Raw genomic sequence first — 17,095 nt, 5'->3', positions numbered from 1 at the left:
GGCCCTTGTTCAAGGTCGCCAGTCCACTCGCTGCCGTTGAACGCGTTTTCCTAGTAGAACATTCATGACGTCATGACGCCTGTAAGAACTTGCAGGCCGTTAGTTTTGGGCTTGTTCTCGTAAACTTTTGAGCTCCTAAGTCTAACGCGAGTAATCACGTGTTCCGAAGGTGCCATTTCTTTGAAAGAAAAGCTGGGCGCCAAAAACAGTGAGCAATATTTCGCACTGTGGGTTGTTTCGGTGCCTTCTCATTCGTATCCTTTTCTGAGCAATAAATTCTTTCAAACGAGAGCAATGAATTTGTGTATATTGTCTATTCACTCGTGTGCGCAATTTGCGGGCCTATTTGGCGCCGACGGTTAAAAAATAGTCATTGCGCTGAAAGAACTTGCTCTAGCCTGCACAAGACGTTCGGCTACTGTTGATGATCATCATAACGGGAAGTGTTGAGCGCATGGAATGCGTCGCACGGGAAACAAAAGAAAAGGCCGTAGCCCCGTTGGTTTCTGATGTTTGGGCATCTGCTAAAGAGAGTTTGCAGTTGGGATAGTTTAAACATGGTGTTTCGAACGCAAACAGCGCAATGAAAACATTGTATTACATGTGCTTTCGGAGAACCTCGTTGCATGGAAACAATGCCAGACGATGTGGTGAAAGGAAAATCTAAGATGGCATGCTTAGATTCTTAACTAGCTGTGAGAAACTGATGGTTGTGTTCGGATCTTGGATCACAGCGCACTTTTGGGCTTTATTTGCCCCAACTGGGTACCAGATTCAAAACGTGCTGGTGTCGCCGTTGTCTCTGTCCTTCTGAGTAGGGCTGCCTGACACAAGCGCCTTATATCCTTTCATTTTCTCTAGAATGCTAAGTGCATATAGTACCTCACCAACCATAAAAAAATTAATGAAAATGAAAAGATGCCAACAGAATAAATACACAAGGGAACGTATTTCTTAATACCCTATTGTTCTTCATGGGAAGTTTGCCCTGCATTTCATTTTGGCTAATAAAACTTGGCAGCACATCAATCAGGAAAGTGCTTTGCACACAAAAACAATCGCACAGTCTCTATGTATAAACCAAGTATGAATGAATGAATGGTCCAGAGAGAGGCAGAAATGTGTGATTTATGGCGAGAATTCGAGAATTGCAGAAGGTGAAGGCTTACTTATAGTTCGAGGGGGAGTGAATTGCGGCCTCGTCGCAGTAAATTGCCTTGCACACTTATCTAATACGCTTTCGCTTTATTTCACAAAGCTGTGTCTATCTTTGGTTACCGGTAACAAAAAAATACATGCGCATTGCCAGGACGAACAAGGCACAAATAGTGGAGAACAGCAGCTGCATTTGAAAATGGGTCCTGCATAGTTTTGATAACTCCTTAAACAGACAGATAAGTGGTTTATGCACAGGTGGTAAGGGCATTCAGGCACCTGTTAACTTGGTGACATTCACACTTCTCATGCACCTGTAGTACTTGTCTTTGGCACAGCAGGGCCTGAAGTGCTGTTGTACCATAAAACTGCACGCACACGCTGATCAGTCTAAAATATCCCATTTGTTCCATCTTTGAGAATGGTGCGCCTGTCGGAGTCTAATGTTGCGTCTATCAAGCCATGTGTTTGGGTGAGGAAATGAACGTCCCTTGTGTGTGCCTCCTTCATGCCGTCCTTCTGTTGTCACAACCAATTTATTTTCACATAAACAAGAGAAACATTACGCTTTCATACAGGTGATGCCCAGAATGCAGTGCAGAGTTGAGGTGGACTCAATTGAATTAATACATATAAGAATAATAAGAATAGTGAAAAGTTGGGAACATTGTTGTTAGTGCAGAATAAGGATAAAAAGGCATATAACTATTTCAACTTCAAAATAATTAGTCAATGAACGTGATATTAATTTGTACTAAGGTAGCTTTTAAATATATTCCATGAGAAGGAAAAGGTACTGTTCTAATTTGGTTATAGAGGAATGCATGATTTTCTTTTGTTATATATTGAGGATATCCATTTATGTTTAACCATTTACAGTTTACAAAGCAAAGAAATGAAGGTTATATGCTGAAATATCAGTTGATGCCTCTTTTAGTAGTTTTTGCGCAGGTTTTTAATAGTTTTGACTTGTACTATGGCCTACTACCATCACTTCCCTTGCACCCGAAGTGGGCCAGTTCGCAATGTCGGTTAGTGCCATGCAGCAATCAAGGAGAGAAACGCCTCGAAGAGGATAAACAGACGACATTGCAGCAGGGCCACGTTGTCACATGGCTAGTCCAGGCTGCGCTAACACCTGCCGTGCAGGCACAGGCTTTTGTTTACCTCTTTCGCTCGTACGATGGTCAAGAACAACAATAGTAAGCGCATATGCTGCGTTTCCCTGTGCATAAACCGAATTTTCCACGATGAGATGGCTCCTTCTTTCCGGCAAAATCCACTGATAAACAATGGGTCTGTGGATATGGATAGGCAAGGTGGTGACCCCACCGATGAAAAGGATTATGTATAATTACACAAAGTGGTAGCGGGCACTTCCTTTAAAAAGAGCAAAAAAGTTCGAACTGGACAGAGAGTATAAAAAGCCTCATGGTGTATGGGCTATGTCTACACTCCCTTTAGTTGTTTTTTTAATCTTTGTTTAAAATATTCGCTGCATTGATTGTAGGACTTTCGGCAGTCATTTGAGGCAAATAACATTTTTGTGGTATGCTTATTAGGCTTTTATGTGTTAGCGCATGATCAGTGCATTCAAGTTCACGTGGTATATGAGACGCTACATAAATTAGGCTAAAAAAATTTTTTTCTAGTAATCTTGCAAGAAGTCGAAGAAAAACATGCAGCAATATGTATTCCAATGCAGTCCGGTATACTTGTTATTATTATTCACATCGCACGAGCACTACAATGCATTTGCCCGGAGGAGGAATATGCAAAAGTAAAGTATGTGAGATGTTGATAGTTCAGATATTGAAGATTACTATCGACATCGGCGAATGATCTTCCGTACCTGCATATATAGTGTTCATAAAGTAACATATTTAAGTGTTTGAAGGACTGCTTTATGCTTAAAGAACGCCACAAATAGCTGAGAGATGAAATGGTTTTACTTGTCACACATTACAGCTGACAGCTTTCCCCCTCCCCCCCCTTTTTTGTTTGAGTGACAAAGCATCAGGTAGAAAATGTACGGGGGTGTTTCTGCTCGTCCCCTTAAAATTCTCCCGTGGCACTGTCATATACAAGAGTGGAATAAACTATATATAATGCCACAGAAAATGCATCAGCATTGATTTAATTTGTACTCATTCATCTTTAACTAGCTGTGCAATTGCAGTTCTGTTTCCATGCGGCTTCACATGTCAAGTGATTAAAGTGACATGGTGCCGGAAAGTTGCCACAATGTGCTATGCAAGACGTTTCCATGCCCTCCGTTTTGTTCGCGATCCTCCTCCGGACAGCCAGCATGGTTTACAATGTGCGCTACCTAAAGGTTGCAAACATTGCGAATTCTCTTGGGTTGACCGATTTTGTCACCTTCGTCTGCTAGTCAGTATAACACACATGGGTGTGCATTGCATTTACCTTTAACTGCCCCATGATGAGATGAGAGAATTGTACCACTACTTCCTTACAGGTATACTAAATTTCTGGCACCCCACACAAATGTGCAGCTCACTAGTTTATCGAGGAAATGCGGAGAATTCTGCCTGATGTATAGCTACTCTGCATAAATGAAATGGGAGAAAAGGAGTCTAATAAAGAGTAGTGCGAAGACAGGTTGCAAATATGCGAAAATTTCTGTCTTAATGTCTCACGCACAGCCATGCATGTAGACTTACATTTCTCAGAAATTCAGGCATCACATGTATGGCTCACTTAGTTTTTACAGTCTAAGCGGGAACCCAACAATACAGTCTACGTTAATGGTGTTTTGCCGGTTTGTGTTAATGAAGTTGGTTGTTTCTTCGTGTTTGAAAATGTATTGAGGGCAGACAAAGCAGTGTGTTCCACTGCTTATTTGGAAGCTGCTACTGCTTGGCACGTTAAGCAGGCCATATCGTGTAATCACACTCGGAAGTACTTGCTTACTTCAGTATTCATGGTGATGCCATCTGAGTGCCAGGTGTTAGAGCAGTGTGTCTTCCGCTTTTTAAATGGTGGCAGCATTTATTGTAGTCTCTGTGTGCCTGGTGCTGTGTCGCCTGCTCTTTTGGATTTGAATTTTGCTGTGGTCAAATTATTTTAATGGGCATGGGTGCCTTTTGAGACAAAGTATGCTCATTAAGGGCAGATCACATTGAGGAGAGTCAATTTTATTATTGGAACAGGCAGTTATCATGCCATTGTCACCATGGCCATTCAAATATGAGTGAAAAATAGCTCCTTAGGTTCCACCACATGGCACTGTTCTCACAACCCAATCGTTAAGATAGCTAAAAGCCGAATGACAAGCTCCATGTGAAGTGCTGTATAGGCATGTGACCAGTTGAACATGTTACTGGCTATATTAGTGGACATTGCCATGGTACACACGAACCGGTCGCGTTTCCCTTTCCTTTTCAATAAGGCCAGAAGTGTAAAATAAATGCTTGTGTGTCTGCTTTGAGTGGTTATTTTTTAATTTGGTACATACCTCAGACTAAAATACGATCCTTGCAGAATGGACATACATGAAAGCAACACAATAAAGTGGACATCAACATACCTGCCCAACTCTTCCAAATTTTCCATAGTGTTACTTGTCTGGGCTTATTTGATGATTTTACGAATTTTTCATCATGTTTTACGAAAAACAAATTTCGCCTGTTAAAAACTTCAGCTCTTATATCTCCGAACGTTCCATTAAAAGTCTTCTGATGGTGAAAGGATGGCAGAACATACTTCCTGCTTCTGAACATGTTCCTGAAGCAGGTGAAATTGGCGACAGCAGTGTTGCTTTAAAATGTCACTGTGATCTAAAAAATATCACAGTTTTGCTGTAAGGGCGAAGCAGTAAATGCGATAGCAATGTTATAGCATTACACGGAGTATAAGATTCACGCCTGTAGTGACAGTATAAATTGAAGTCAACGTAAGCTAAGTAAAAAACAAGCTGTTGTGCATAGGCTCCACTTTAAATCCTGCCACTCGGCAACTTCATTTATGTTTATTAATTAAAGCCAATGTTTTTCTTAGTGACTTTACCACCACTTGTTCGTAACGGGTATGTTTAAATCCTCCTTCCTGTGCCGATCCCGCACAGCCATGCTGAGAAAATTACGTCATTTTCAAGTTGGCTCTGTTATTGTTTCACACTTTTATTCTTGGAAGTCTGAGAAGATTTCGGATTAAAGGCATGCACTGTTGTTTTGTTTCATGTTATATGTTTGTGGGCTGCTGTTCTCGAAATTCTGAGGAATAATTTTGTCAAGAATGTAAGACCTGGTATGGAGCAACTTTAGTGATATAATGGTATGGCAATATAACCTGCGTATACGGCGTGGCAGATAGAAAACATACGTCTGAATATATATGGAACCTCATGGTGATGCAGACAGCAAAAATTCGCTTGGAGTATCCATATAATTGCTATCGCAATAAAATGATGTTGCTTGTTAGTTTCTGCGGTTTGTGTGCTGCATCTAAAGCTAAATCGTCATCTTAAAAAATGTATTTGCATTTCAAGAAAAATGCGTACTCACGGCAAAATCTTTAAACTCCCTGCTATTATCCCTCATATCCTCCTCTCTACGTTGTGTCACAGCCATGTGGTTTTTACAAACTTTTAAACGCTCATAGGATAGCAGGTTTGCATCAGTATAAAGAACAAGCATATATTGGGTGTTTCTTTTTGTTTTAGATGCTACAGAATACTTAAAGTCGCTTGTGACAGCTAACATATATTTATTTAAGTTTCATCACACTTATTGCAATTTACTAATTGTATCCAGCGAGCTTATAAGGCATACCTTTGGAGCGAATTTTCTGAACGACAACAGTTTCGAGATATAAGTTCGCAAAGTGTGCCACAAGATACATGGGTGTTTTAGTTACTTTTGTACTTCAGTGCATAAAACAGCAGTTTGTTAAAAAAGTTAAATAGTGCATTTTTACCACAAGTCTCATGTCGCATATCTCGAAAACACGGGATCCTTAGACTTCGTTCCTAGTAAATATGCCTTGCATGCTCACCGGCTCCAATTTGTAAATTCCAATATCAGGGGTGGAAGTGGTGCGCCATTTGCGCCATCCTGCTCTAAACTGCTTTCCCTGCGCCATCCTGCTCTAAAACACAATTTTGCGCCATAACTCCGCCGCGCCGGCCACTTCGATGTTTTACCGTAAAATTTAGCGAAGCCTATGGGTTATTTTTCCTCTCACTGTGGGCTAGCCGATCTGATCCAATCCGATCCGATCCAATACTTCGTGCGAAGCTGTTTGGTGTTGTGTTTGTAAGCTGCTGCCGTTGGATGCTGGTCGCCTGCAAGCCTGGACATGAGCAAAAGTAAGTGTATTGAAGCTACCGAATCTAGAAAATGCTACATTATAGCAGTTATGTAACTTAAATGCTCAGCCTTGAGGGCAGCGCAGACAGCATTGTCTAAAAGCGAAGCTGGGTGGTCATGCTGCAGTGGACGAAAATGTGGCGCCATTGTTTGATTTTTCGTGATATATGGTATGCAGTAGGAAACAAGCTAGTGCCACTTGTATTTGTTGGTCCTCGCTTGTCATCAGGTCAGGTTGTCGAGCATACTAAATTCTCGATTATTTGACCCCCGTTTTCTCATATAATTCGAAATAGCAGCGCAAATGGATGCGACATAGCAAATGGATCCGACATAGAAAATGGAATGTTGAGAATACGCCCCTGGGCAGTATTTAGCTGTCTCGTGTGCAGTCTAAACTTTCGAGAAAAAAAAAACCGCTGCAAAGTATTCTACAAACACATTTTAGACATAAATATTTATTCATGATCCTAGTATAGTTGTGTAACTCAAGTGCCTGAAAATTCTTTCGTAGACCACAGTTCCAGGAGCAACTTTTTTTTACTCTTTTTCAGAACGATGCACCAAATTCAACGTAGACGTCCTGACCAAAAAGGATGGCAATGGGGACCTCATATCCCTCTGGTGTCGGCCAAGTGCAAAAGACAGTGATGGCTTTTGTGTGCTTTGTAATGTTACAGTGCACTGCGCGCAACATGGAAGCTCAGCAATAATGCGCCATGCAACGTCTCTTAAGCACATCGAAAATGCAAAAAAACATCGGAACAAAGACGGGGTCCTAACCAAGAGCACTATCCTCCAAAGCACCCTAGATTTCACGAAGAATGCAGTGTCACTGTCCCTGCAAGGAAATGTTACAAGAGCTGAAACAGTTTTTGCTCTTTCTGTGGTATCCAACTCACTCCCATACACTTTGGGAGATGTGGCAACAGCAACATACCCCAATATGTTCCCTGATTCAGAGATAGCAAAAGCCTTCCAATGTGGCCGCAAGAAAGTATCTTACATCATATCTGATGGCTTAGGACCATACTTTAAAGCCAAAGTGCTTGAAGAACTTGCAAAGCCTGAGGTATTCTATACCGTAATGATCGACGAGACCCCAGTGCCCGAGATGAAGGTGCAGCAGCTGGATGTGCTCATCCGGTATTTCTCTGTTAATGCACAAGATGTCGTTGTAGAGCACCTTCAGTCATTTCACATGGGGCATGCCACTCCAGATGAGCTCTTCTCCTGTGTTGAAGATGCACTTAACGAACTTCCAAAAAATAACATGCTCTGCTTCTTCTCTGATGGGCCAAATGTTATGAAGAGCTTGAAGGGTAAAATAAAAGCAGAACTTAGCCCCAACATGATTGACATTGGGGAGTGCAGTCTTCATAAAATGCATAACGCATTTGCCACTGGTCTCAACACTTTCTGCTCTGAGATTGAATGTATTGTCACTGATATCCATCAGTACTTCAGATATGCCACAAGACATGCGGACATCAAGGATCTCCAACAGAAACTTGGATTGCCACAGCTGGAGTTCCTGCGGCACGTAAGCAGCAGGTGGCTGACACTATTACCAAGTATGCAGCGTGTGCTTAAGCTGTATGATGCTTTGAAGTCTTTCTTTTCTAAGGCTGCAGAACCAAGAAAATCCTCATCTATAAGGCACAATCGCCTCGCATCTGCATTTTCTGACAACACGCTCCGAGCACGACTCCTTTTTGTTCAGAATGCCGCCCAGCTCTTTGACAAGTTTCAAACCTTGTTTCAGAGCAAAGAGCCTCTTCTTCATTTATTTTATGATGAAATAGTTGCTGTGGTCAAACAGCTGATGGGCAGATTTTTGCGGCAGGAGTCGTTTGTAGATGTAACTGGTTTCCATTTGAAGAATGTTCAAGTTGAATCGCAAGCTAACTGGAAAGTGAAACCTGAGCTTGGCTTAGATACTGAGAAAGAAATGGAGCTTTGGACACCAACTCAGAAAAAGGCTTTCTATGTCAAGACCAGAGCTTTCTATATATCCTGCACAAAGTACCTCGTCTCAAGGTTACCTTTGGACAACAAAGTGCTGTTCCACAGTAGATTTTTGAAGCCTGGTGTAGTAGGAGACCACTACACAACGTCACTGCGCTACATCGCGAATGCCCTGCCACAAGTCATGCCACCCAGCGAAGTATCATCTCTAACTGATGAGTGGTTGCGCCTTTGCTGCGAAATTTCTGACTGGGATGTTTCAACAAATGTTGTTGAACACTGGGTTAATGTGTTTGCACTAAAAATGCCCACTGGCGAACCCAAATACCCAAGACTGGGAAGGCTCGTAAGGGCTGTTCTTTCCTTGCCGCATGGCAACGCAGACTGCGAGAGAGGATTTAGCGAAAACAAGCAGGCGCTTCACCATCGAGCCTCTTTGTCAATAACATGTGTGTCAAGCCTTCGTCAAACGAAAGCATACTTGAAGCGTTATGGGGGTGACGTCACAAAGGTGCCAATCACTAGAGATCTCCTGAAGTGTGTTGGAAAGTCGTACAGTGGTTATCGCAAACGCGTTGAAATGGAAGAAGAATCAAAATCACGCAAACGGAAATGTGACGAGCCACTGACACAAAGCAGCGAAGAAAAAAAGCTGAAAGAGGAAAAGGCCACCCTGCAGTGCCGTCTATCCACCCTGAAGGCATTACTTACCAGTGCCGAGGAACTCATCAGCACAGGAGTAAAATCGAAGGACATGGACAAAGTGGAAACTGGAAACGTTTTGCTCGTTGATGTGAATTCCAAATTGCCGGCGGTGCTTGAGCGCATTAGAATGATAGATTCCACGCTGGAATCTAACAAGCAATTCTAACAAGCAAATTGAATGCTGAATAAAATGATTTTCTTTGCGTTTTTTTGTATGTCAGTGTGAAGTTGCAATTATTACAAGTACTTTACTCTAGAAACATGCTCCAAAACACAATTTTTGTGCTCCAAAACATAACTTTCGTGCTCCAAAGCTGCTCCGGAATGGCATTATTACTGCTCCATGAGCTGCTCCAAAATGCTCAAGCCTGCTTCCACCCCTGAATATGTACCATAAGATAATTTAAAAAGTTTGTAAATGTATGTTAATTTGTCGGTTATTCATTTTGATTTCTCCTGCTAATAATGTCCACCACATCGAGTAAACTAGCTCAAAGGCTACAATTACGCAATCTGCCACAGACAGTTTTTAAAAATTCTGTATCATGTATAAAAAAAAAAGAAGGAAAATACAATATACACAGATGTAGAAGCTCAGTTAGAGAATTCCATTTGGAAATCATATGATGGAAGGGACAGAACATGTCTGAGCGTAATAAGGTGTGACTGACTACGAGTGGGTGTGATCTGTGCGCCTTGTGGACAGTGGTTACTTATAGCAAGGATTAATTAGCGAGCTATAAAAATTAAGCGGTTTTTCCGTCCCTTTAGGTGGGTGAAAGGTTATCAAAAGCCATTTGCGGTAAGGGCTGTTGGCACATTTGAACTTGGAATAAATGAACCAAACAGCCTTCCTTTGCATTCTCTAAGGCCTGTTAATGTTCTATTGTTAGTGTCAAGTAATGCTATGTCTTCTTCCTACATAAGTAGAAAAAAAAAACGTAACATATTTTGTTATAAATGCTGACAGAACTATGTTGAATTCATTGAGTGTTTTTATACCAGAATAAGGGAGTAAGGGTACTGTCACTTCTGACATGCAGCCATTTAGCAAGTCTGGATTTTGGGGTAGGCTGCGTTGGTGCCCGCTGTGAGTCATTCTTGCCTGCTCGTTGACCTTTCAAGAAGCCAGAAGACCTGTTGGCCACATCCCAAGACTGTGTTAAAAAAAAAGTAATCTGCTTGTAGCTCCTTCAAAGGAAATTAACCGACAGCCTTTCTGCACACTCACGAAACACTAAGAATATACAGTGTGTTTTCTACAAGAGTGCCAAATTTAAAAAGAAAGGATTGCCCATGGCAGATAGCCCAATTCGAGTCCTTGAGCTGAATAACTCGAAGAGGGGGGACAACTGCATGAGAAATCGAAATACGTATTTGACTGAGAAACATTCTCCAATTAAGTTCTTGACTGATAACTTTGATGTGCAGAAATTCCCTCCCGAGCCTACTGACACTATCGATTGTCACTGATTAAGCAAGGTGGCGTAGGTAGGCCCAGGAGGACATCGTTGCACATTCGATGTGGTCACATATATACCCTTGTCAAGTTTCTGAAATATAAACAGTTGATAGCTTGCACTTGGTGTCCCGTGTTGGTGCACTTGCCCCAGTCTCATCCTTTCGTAGTTTTTGCACACAACTTCTAGTATGTTCAGTCAACTAGCCCACTGTCGAGTTTTCCTTTATTTTAGACTACACTTGCCATACCACAGATGCATACTTCTGCTGTTGCACTTTTGCCACACCAGTGAATACCTGCATGCTTGTCAAACATGCAGCCAAAGCCATTAACAATTTCCCTCTTGAAGCTTAAATTTTTCAAAGATCTGCTAGTGCTACAGTGGATCTTTAGACTGTACCTGTGTGCTCACAGGTCAATTCAATTTCTTTTACCTGCTTTTCGCACACATCATGTGCTACCTGCTTCTTTAGCTGCTTTGTTGCTCCATAATTGCTTTCTCTGCTTCGCTTGTTATGCATGCACTGCTCTAGCATCCAGAAGCTGCTAGTTAGTATTGAGTGTTCTGAACGCCTCTTGATCAACACATCTTGCTGACCTACCTGGTTCATCTCTGGCAGTAGAAATTGCTGTGCAAAGGAACACAACACCTGCACGTGTTCTGCGCAATATCCGTCTTTTCTCAATATTTCTTATTCATCCCTCGCACATCGTGGCCCTTGCTCGCAAGTTGTTAAAAACTAGTCCGAGCATTTGCAGGTATTCACAATCTACCACCAGCTTGTCACGAATGCACTAGGACAAGGTTGGTAGACAGGTTAGGGTTGCTGGCTATGATCATAATTATCATAATCTGCCTAAGGTTGTCATCATTGGGACGTACACATTTCTCTGTGATCATTGTCTTCCCCTTTTCTTTCAATTGTCTCCATTTCACACCTGCATACCTCCTGATCACTCCATCTCATCCTCTGTTGAACCTTGATGTTTGCCTTCCTTTGACACCCATTCAGTGATTGTAGTACGCTAGCAGGAAAAGCTCAAGGCTTTCGTTTTATTGTACATAATTTTCAGTGACAAGAAGGCCTCCCAGTTATTTCACAGATCCCATGGCACACGTGCTCTTTCACATGCCTGCTGTGTGATAATGTCTTGCCATGGCCTCGTGCACGCAACTGTGGGACGGGGAAATTACATTGCAGGGGCTGCCGTCGGTAGCTGCTGTGTATTCGCAGCAGTTGCAAGCTGCTGCTCTTAGCGTTGTGTGAAGGTTTGCAAACATGGCGAGGCGGCTTACGTCGGTGCCTCCTCTTGCTGTTGCAGGTGGCACCCTTCGGGGATCCCGGCTTGAGGCCGGCCTGGCACCCTCGAGCAGCGACGACGAGTCCAACGCTGACACTGCCAGCGTGCTCAGCTGCGCATCAGAATCTCGATGCGGCAGCGAAGGCACCGGTAACCTTGGCAACATTGTTTTTTGTTAACATTGCGAGTGCATTTGCATTGTTGCAAGTAACTAAGAAACTAGCCCACTGTTGCGTTGTCCAACTATGCTGTCCCCAAGGGCAGTCATATTGCAGACTTCAGGTGCAGAGTAGAGGGCGGCCAACTACCGCGATTTTTTTCTACTTCTAACGCTGCTGAGAGCTCAGGCACTGTGCTGCTCTCTCAGCTTGTGATCTCGCGTTAGAACACATGAATTAATTTGTGCATTGCACTCTGTTGCGAGTTAAATAGTGCGGGTTGTGCAGGCACCACCATAGTATTGGCACAGTGGTGGTGTTCTTGGCCACCAGAGGGCGCCACTTCTCTATCAGCGATTTGATTTTTTTCCCATTTATGCTTCTTCCAGAAGCACTACCTAGTTGTGACACCTGAGGGAATCCGACCAATGGCTGTTGTGTTTCAAATTCCGTAGGAATGTGCAGTACGGTCCACTTTCAAAGGGAAAGTCTAATTGGCATCCCACCACCAGGTACAGCTGACATGCGCGACGAAGGCCTGTACATTACTTTTGTACGTGTGGGTGTCTATCCCGCCTTATGCTTCATATCAGTCCTTTCTTTTCCCAACGTCGTGAAAGAAAGGTTGCAGTTATAAAGCATTTACTACCATTTAGGCGTACCTTTTAAGAGTGGATTATACTGTACACAAAAAGTAGTGTGGATTTCAGAGCACCAAAGGACAGTGCAGACAGTACATTTTGTACGATGCTGTGGTCTCCCTGCTGAGTGTACAGGAATAATATTAGGCACACATGTTTATGACACTATTGTCTAGTGACTAAGCAGTTTTCATTTACCATGATCAAACAAGGTTTGCAATGCTCCTTTATTGAATGTGCTGTGTTCACTTGTTGTCCCTTGCATCACCTGTGCGTGTCCCTTTTCGCACAGTTGGTGAGGCGGAGGTGGAGGATGGTGTGCTTCATGATGATTTTGAAGATAAGCTGAAGGAAGCAATTGAAGGGACATCTCAGAAAAGGTACATTGTGCCCATGCCGTGTCACTTGGACAAGATGCATTAAGCCCCTCTTTTTTTTGCATGAATTATTGTAGTGCCAAAGGACGCCTGTCCTGCCTGGAAGCCATTCGCAAAGCTCTGTCCAACAGATATCTGTATGACTTTCTCATTGACCGGTAAGCCCAAGCTCTCGCTTTTGAAATTCCTTTTATTGAGCATCTGTAGAAATACTTGTGAATTCTAATTTAAGATTTTAAGCAAACCTTTGATTTGCTTTCCACACGCAGTTGTTTTTTTTTTTTGTGTTGTGTGTACTTACTTGTAGTTTCGTACATGTATTCAGCATCTTGAAGCAGTGAACAAGTGCAGGGCACTAAGTTGCTTACACAGAGAAAATTTTTAAAAATTCCACACATCCAACGTGTCCAAAGTTATATACAGTGAAGCTTTGTGTGAGTGCATGGAGAGTCATAACACGAGTTTTTGTTTATTGTATATCTGCACAAAGCGACACAGAAGGCTTTATTCAGGCATTGTATACAGGCTAATGCGATGCCGCCGCAAATGCACGCAGGCAAGTTTTCTGGTTCATTTTTCTTTCTTTCCCCCGCACGGTCGGCACCGTGGTGATGATGATGATGCTTTATTGGTACCCCCTTTGAAGTTGGGCGGTGACAAATCGTTACCTAGCCTGTTTTATTTATTCATGTACACTATACATGTTTTTCATTGCAGCATTTTTGTATACATCTCCATAATCTTTTCTCTTTTTCCTCAAAACTTCTCTTTCTACCCTGTATCGCTACCTATGCCTGTAATGGATCTGGTCGTATCAATTTTTTCCCAGCTTTCTTTTTTTCCACGAATACTCTGAACGTCTCTTGCTTATCTTGATTGCTAACCGGGTGATGCGTCCATCCACTTTAATCCAAGCGCTTCTGGAAGCAGTATGTTACCTCGGTGAGAATCCCTTCACATTCCATTAGGAAATGCTGAGTAGTCTCCGGATTTTTGCTGCAGCACATGCATGCCTCAGCTTGTTGCAAATATTTGCTCCGGTATGCTTTTCTTCTCAGGCAACCAGTTCAAACTTCCAATAGCAAGGCACTGCCATTTTTTTATCATACAGATTTTTGCTTCAAATTTATTTCTTACCATTCTTCTATATCTCTACAGATGTACAGCACTGGGTTCCTTACACCACCACGAAATGGCACCCACTTCCGCGCATCTTCCACTGTGATTAATTGGCCTATTCAGTTAAAGAACAGCTAGGCTACAGCACCCATGGTCACGAAACCCGGCGAAGTTCGTAGAAAAAAGCTTCGCCTTTAAAGATTACATGTCCGATAGTGGGATCGATCCTTGGTCTCTCAGCACAACCACCTCTAACCATTAAGCAACAATAGCATGTATACTTCTCTTGTGCCAAAGCCAATGAGCTCTTTGAGGCGAATTGGTGCGTGCTAGTTTCCATTAGACCACAGTGGTAGGAATGAAATGGGCGAATAATAATAAACCTTACCATTGTCATTTGCAGTGTACTTATCACTGCAGACAGCTCCCCTCACTATTCTTCCATTGGCAAACATCTTGCATTGCCTTGTCCTCGTGACATCACTGTGTTGACAACAAACAGTGTTCATTCATGTCAACTGCTGTTTGAATTTCAGCAGCTGGTGTAGAGCATAAGCATAAACATTGCATGGGATCACAAGTTCCACAAGAGGAAAATAAACACAACTGTATGAATCACATTTAGTTGCATAGCAACTTAATCATTTCACTAAAGCTTCACTTCATGCAGACTCTAACATGCGAGCTAGATCTGCATAACTTCTTTTGTACACTGCAAACTTGACGCGCTCGTCGGTGCAGGCCAACAACTATTTGTGACTTCGTGGAGCGTGGCCTGCGCAAAGGCCGGGGCGAGGAGCAAGGCGTATCTGCTACCCTGGCCGCACTGGCCTGCGTTCATTATGGAGCTGGCGAGGAGGCAGCCGCCCTCTTTCAGACGCTGCTTCAGCCGTTGACCACTTTGCTCCTGGACAAAGCACAGCCACCAACAGTGCGAGCAAAGGTGTGCATGACATTGCTTCAGAGGGATGCTGAAGGCAAACCTTTAATAAATCTAGACTGTTAGATGATCCTTCTTGAAATCTATTATGTATGTGAAGAGCTGAATCGGGGCTGCCATGTTGTAGTGGTGACTTTTCCGATCCTATTCCCTTTTGCACTCTTTAGCTTCGTCAGTGGTAAGAGTGACGCTTTACCCATGTTATCAGTGGGACCAGCCGACCGCGAACGGTGAATGATAAGAGTCGCAGAGAGTTTAGCGGAAGGTATGCCTACAAAAATTTTGGTCCAGTTGCAGAGAAAGCTTTTTTGCTGAAAGGAATGGCCCAGTTCTTCCACTCTTCAAATCCTGTGACTAATTGGTATTGTGTAAATATGTTTCATGGCAGGAAAATAATTCTCAAATAAATTAACAAATGCATGAGTTGAAAAAGGTGCTTTTCGACAAGCAGATTAGATCAAAAGAAACGATCCTGTGCACAAGTGGCACCTGTCCTTGATGATATTGATGCAAGCATCTGGACACACACACACATCAGGTTTCGGAGTTAATAATGTGCAGTACCATTTGTTGTGCCCATGTGATATAAGTATTAGTCCCATCAAGCCAATCAGGCCTTGACCTTTCTCTTTTCATTGCCTCTTTTGCAGTGTGCAACAGCCCTTGGCCTGTGTTGCTTCGTGGCAGAGTCAGACAACTATCCAGTGAGTGGGCCATTATTTGGCTAGGTGCTATGATGCTTGAAGTTGGGCAGGCCATGTAAACCGTACAGCAGATGACCAGTGAACCCTCACAGTAACAGAATCATTGTCAAGGGCAGATAAACATAGTCAAGGACAGCAGAGGATCAAGTGGTGTGATAAAACATGGCTGACGGTTTAGCTCTGGCTAAGCATCAACTTTTGTGTGCACCATTAACACTAGCGTTGTTGCTGTTTGAGTTTTGTTAGTCTGCGCGTTTCTCATGGCCTTCGCATCAGTGTCGAGACGTCATTCCAAGTGCACCTGTGCCGACAGCATCAGGTATAGTGCCATAGATAAGACCCTGCAACCACCACTACTTTCCTCCAAACTTCACTGCAGTAACTGGATTTTCTGACCACTACAGTAAATAATTTTTGCTCCCAGAATTCACTTCCTGTTAGTGCATTAAAATTTTTTAATGTATGTGAAACGTGTGGGTACGGGGCTGTATGAAGAGGCTTCGTACAGAGGCAAAATCTAGGTTGGTAGGCTGGTAGTGCTTTCGCACTAAAATAGGAAATTGACAAGTATAGGATAGGGTCCGCTGATGCAAGATCCCCCCACCCCCGCCATCTTGCATCAGCGGACTCTATCCTTTGCTTGTGAATTTCCTATTTTAGTGTGAAAGTACTACTAGCCCACCAATTAGTAATTGGAGATAACTGGGTGAGGCCTTTGTCTTGCTTCACGGTGGACTAATACTAGGCTGTTGCTGATGATGACGAATGAATAATACTGCATTGAGTCTCTTGCATATTGTTGTTGGGGGCAGGTACATCTAAGGGCTGAGATAGATTATATTGTTGCAACGCCTTGAAGTGGAGCACGGCCCATGCACAATTGCAGACGAGAGGAGTTGATTATGTTACTACAGGCCTCTTATACACTAAGCACAGTTGGAGGCATAGATAAATGGAAATTGTGCACGTGTAACTTGTGTGTAGCTTTGTTTTGTTCCATCCAACATGTCTGCTTAACTCTCCCTTATTGCCAGTGATATTGATAGTGATAACGGTACTCGGGCTGACACTGACAGTGATATCGATTTTATCGGCCCTTGACTAAAACACATTTAAAGCCGGACCACAAAACGAAGTGCTTGTGTGTTGGACATAGCAGTTCATGCTTTCATGTTCGAACATTTAATTTCACAATTGTAATTACACAATCAGCATGAAAACCAAATGTCACACG

General features: G+C 42.8%; 2 protein-coding genes across 2 annotated transcripts in view; both read left to right on the top strand.

The window, feature by feature from the left end:
• Ifrd1 (Interferon-related developmental regulator 1) overlaps positions 1-17,095 on the top strand; it is a 34,168-nt gene that overhangs the window by 576 nt on the left and 16,497 nt on the right. The window contains exons 2-6 of the mRNA XM_050171623.2: positions 11,944-12,072; positions 13,014-13,101; positions 13,176-13,256; positions 14,959-15,160; positions 15,808-15,861. Of these exons, the coding sequence (XP_050027580.1) occupies positions 11,944-12,072; positions 13,014-13,101; positions 13,176-13,256; positions 14,959-15,160; positions 15,808-15,861 (554 nt within the window). The remainder of the gene's footprint in view (positions 1-11,943; positions 12,073-13,013; positions 13,102-13,175; positions 13,257-14,958; positions 15,161-15,807; positions 15,862-17,095) is intronic.
• LOC140218878 (uncharacterized) lies at positions 7,432-9,324 on the top strand. Its single transcript, XM_072288583.1, has one exon. It carries the CDS (start codon positions 7,432-7,434, stop codon positions 9,322-9,324), a length of 1,893 nt encoding a protein of 630 aa, XP_072144684.1.

This window comes from Dermacentor andersoni, chromosome 6 (genome assembly GCF_023375885.2).
Source record: "Dermacentor andersoni chromosome 6, qqDerAnde1_hic_scaffold, whole genome shotgun sequence".
Taxonomy (NCBI): Eukaryota; Metazoa; Arthropoda; class Arachnida; order Ixodida; family Ixodidae; genus Dermacentor; species Dermacentor andersoni.
This window is presented reverse-complemented; position numbering and strand designations above follow the sequence as displayed.

Coding starts and splice junctions, on each gene's coding strand:
- LOC140218878 (XM_072288583.1), top strand. CDS start 7,432: ATGTTCCCTGATTCAGAGATAGCAAAAGCCTTCCAATGTGGCCGCAAG.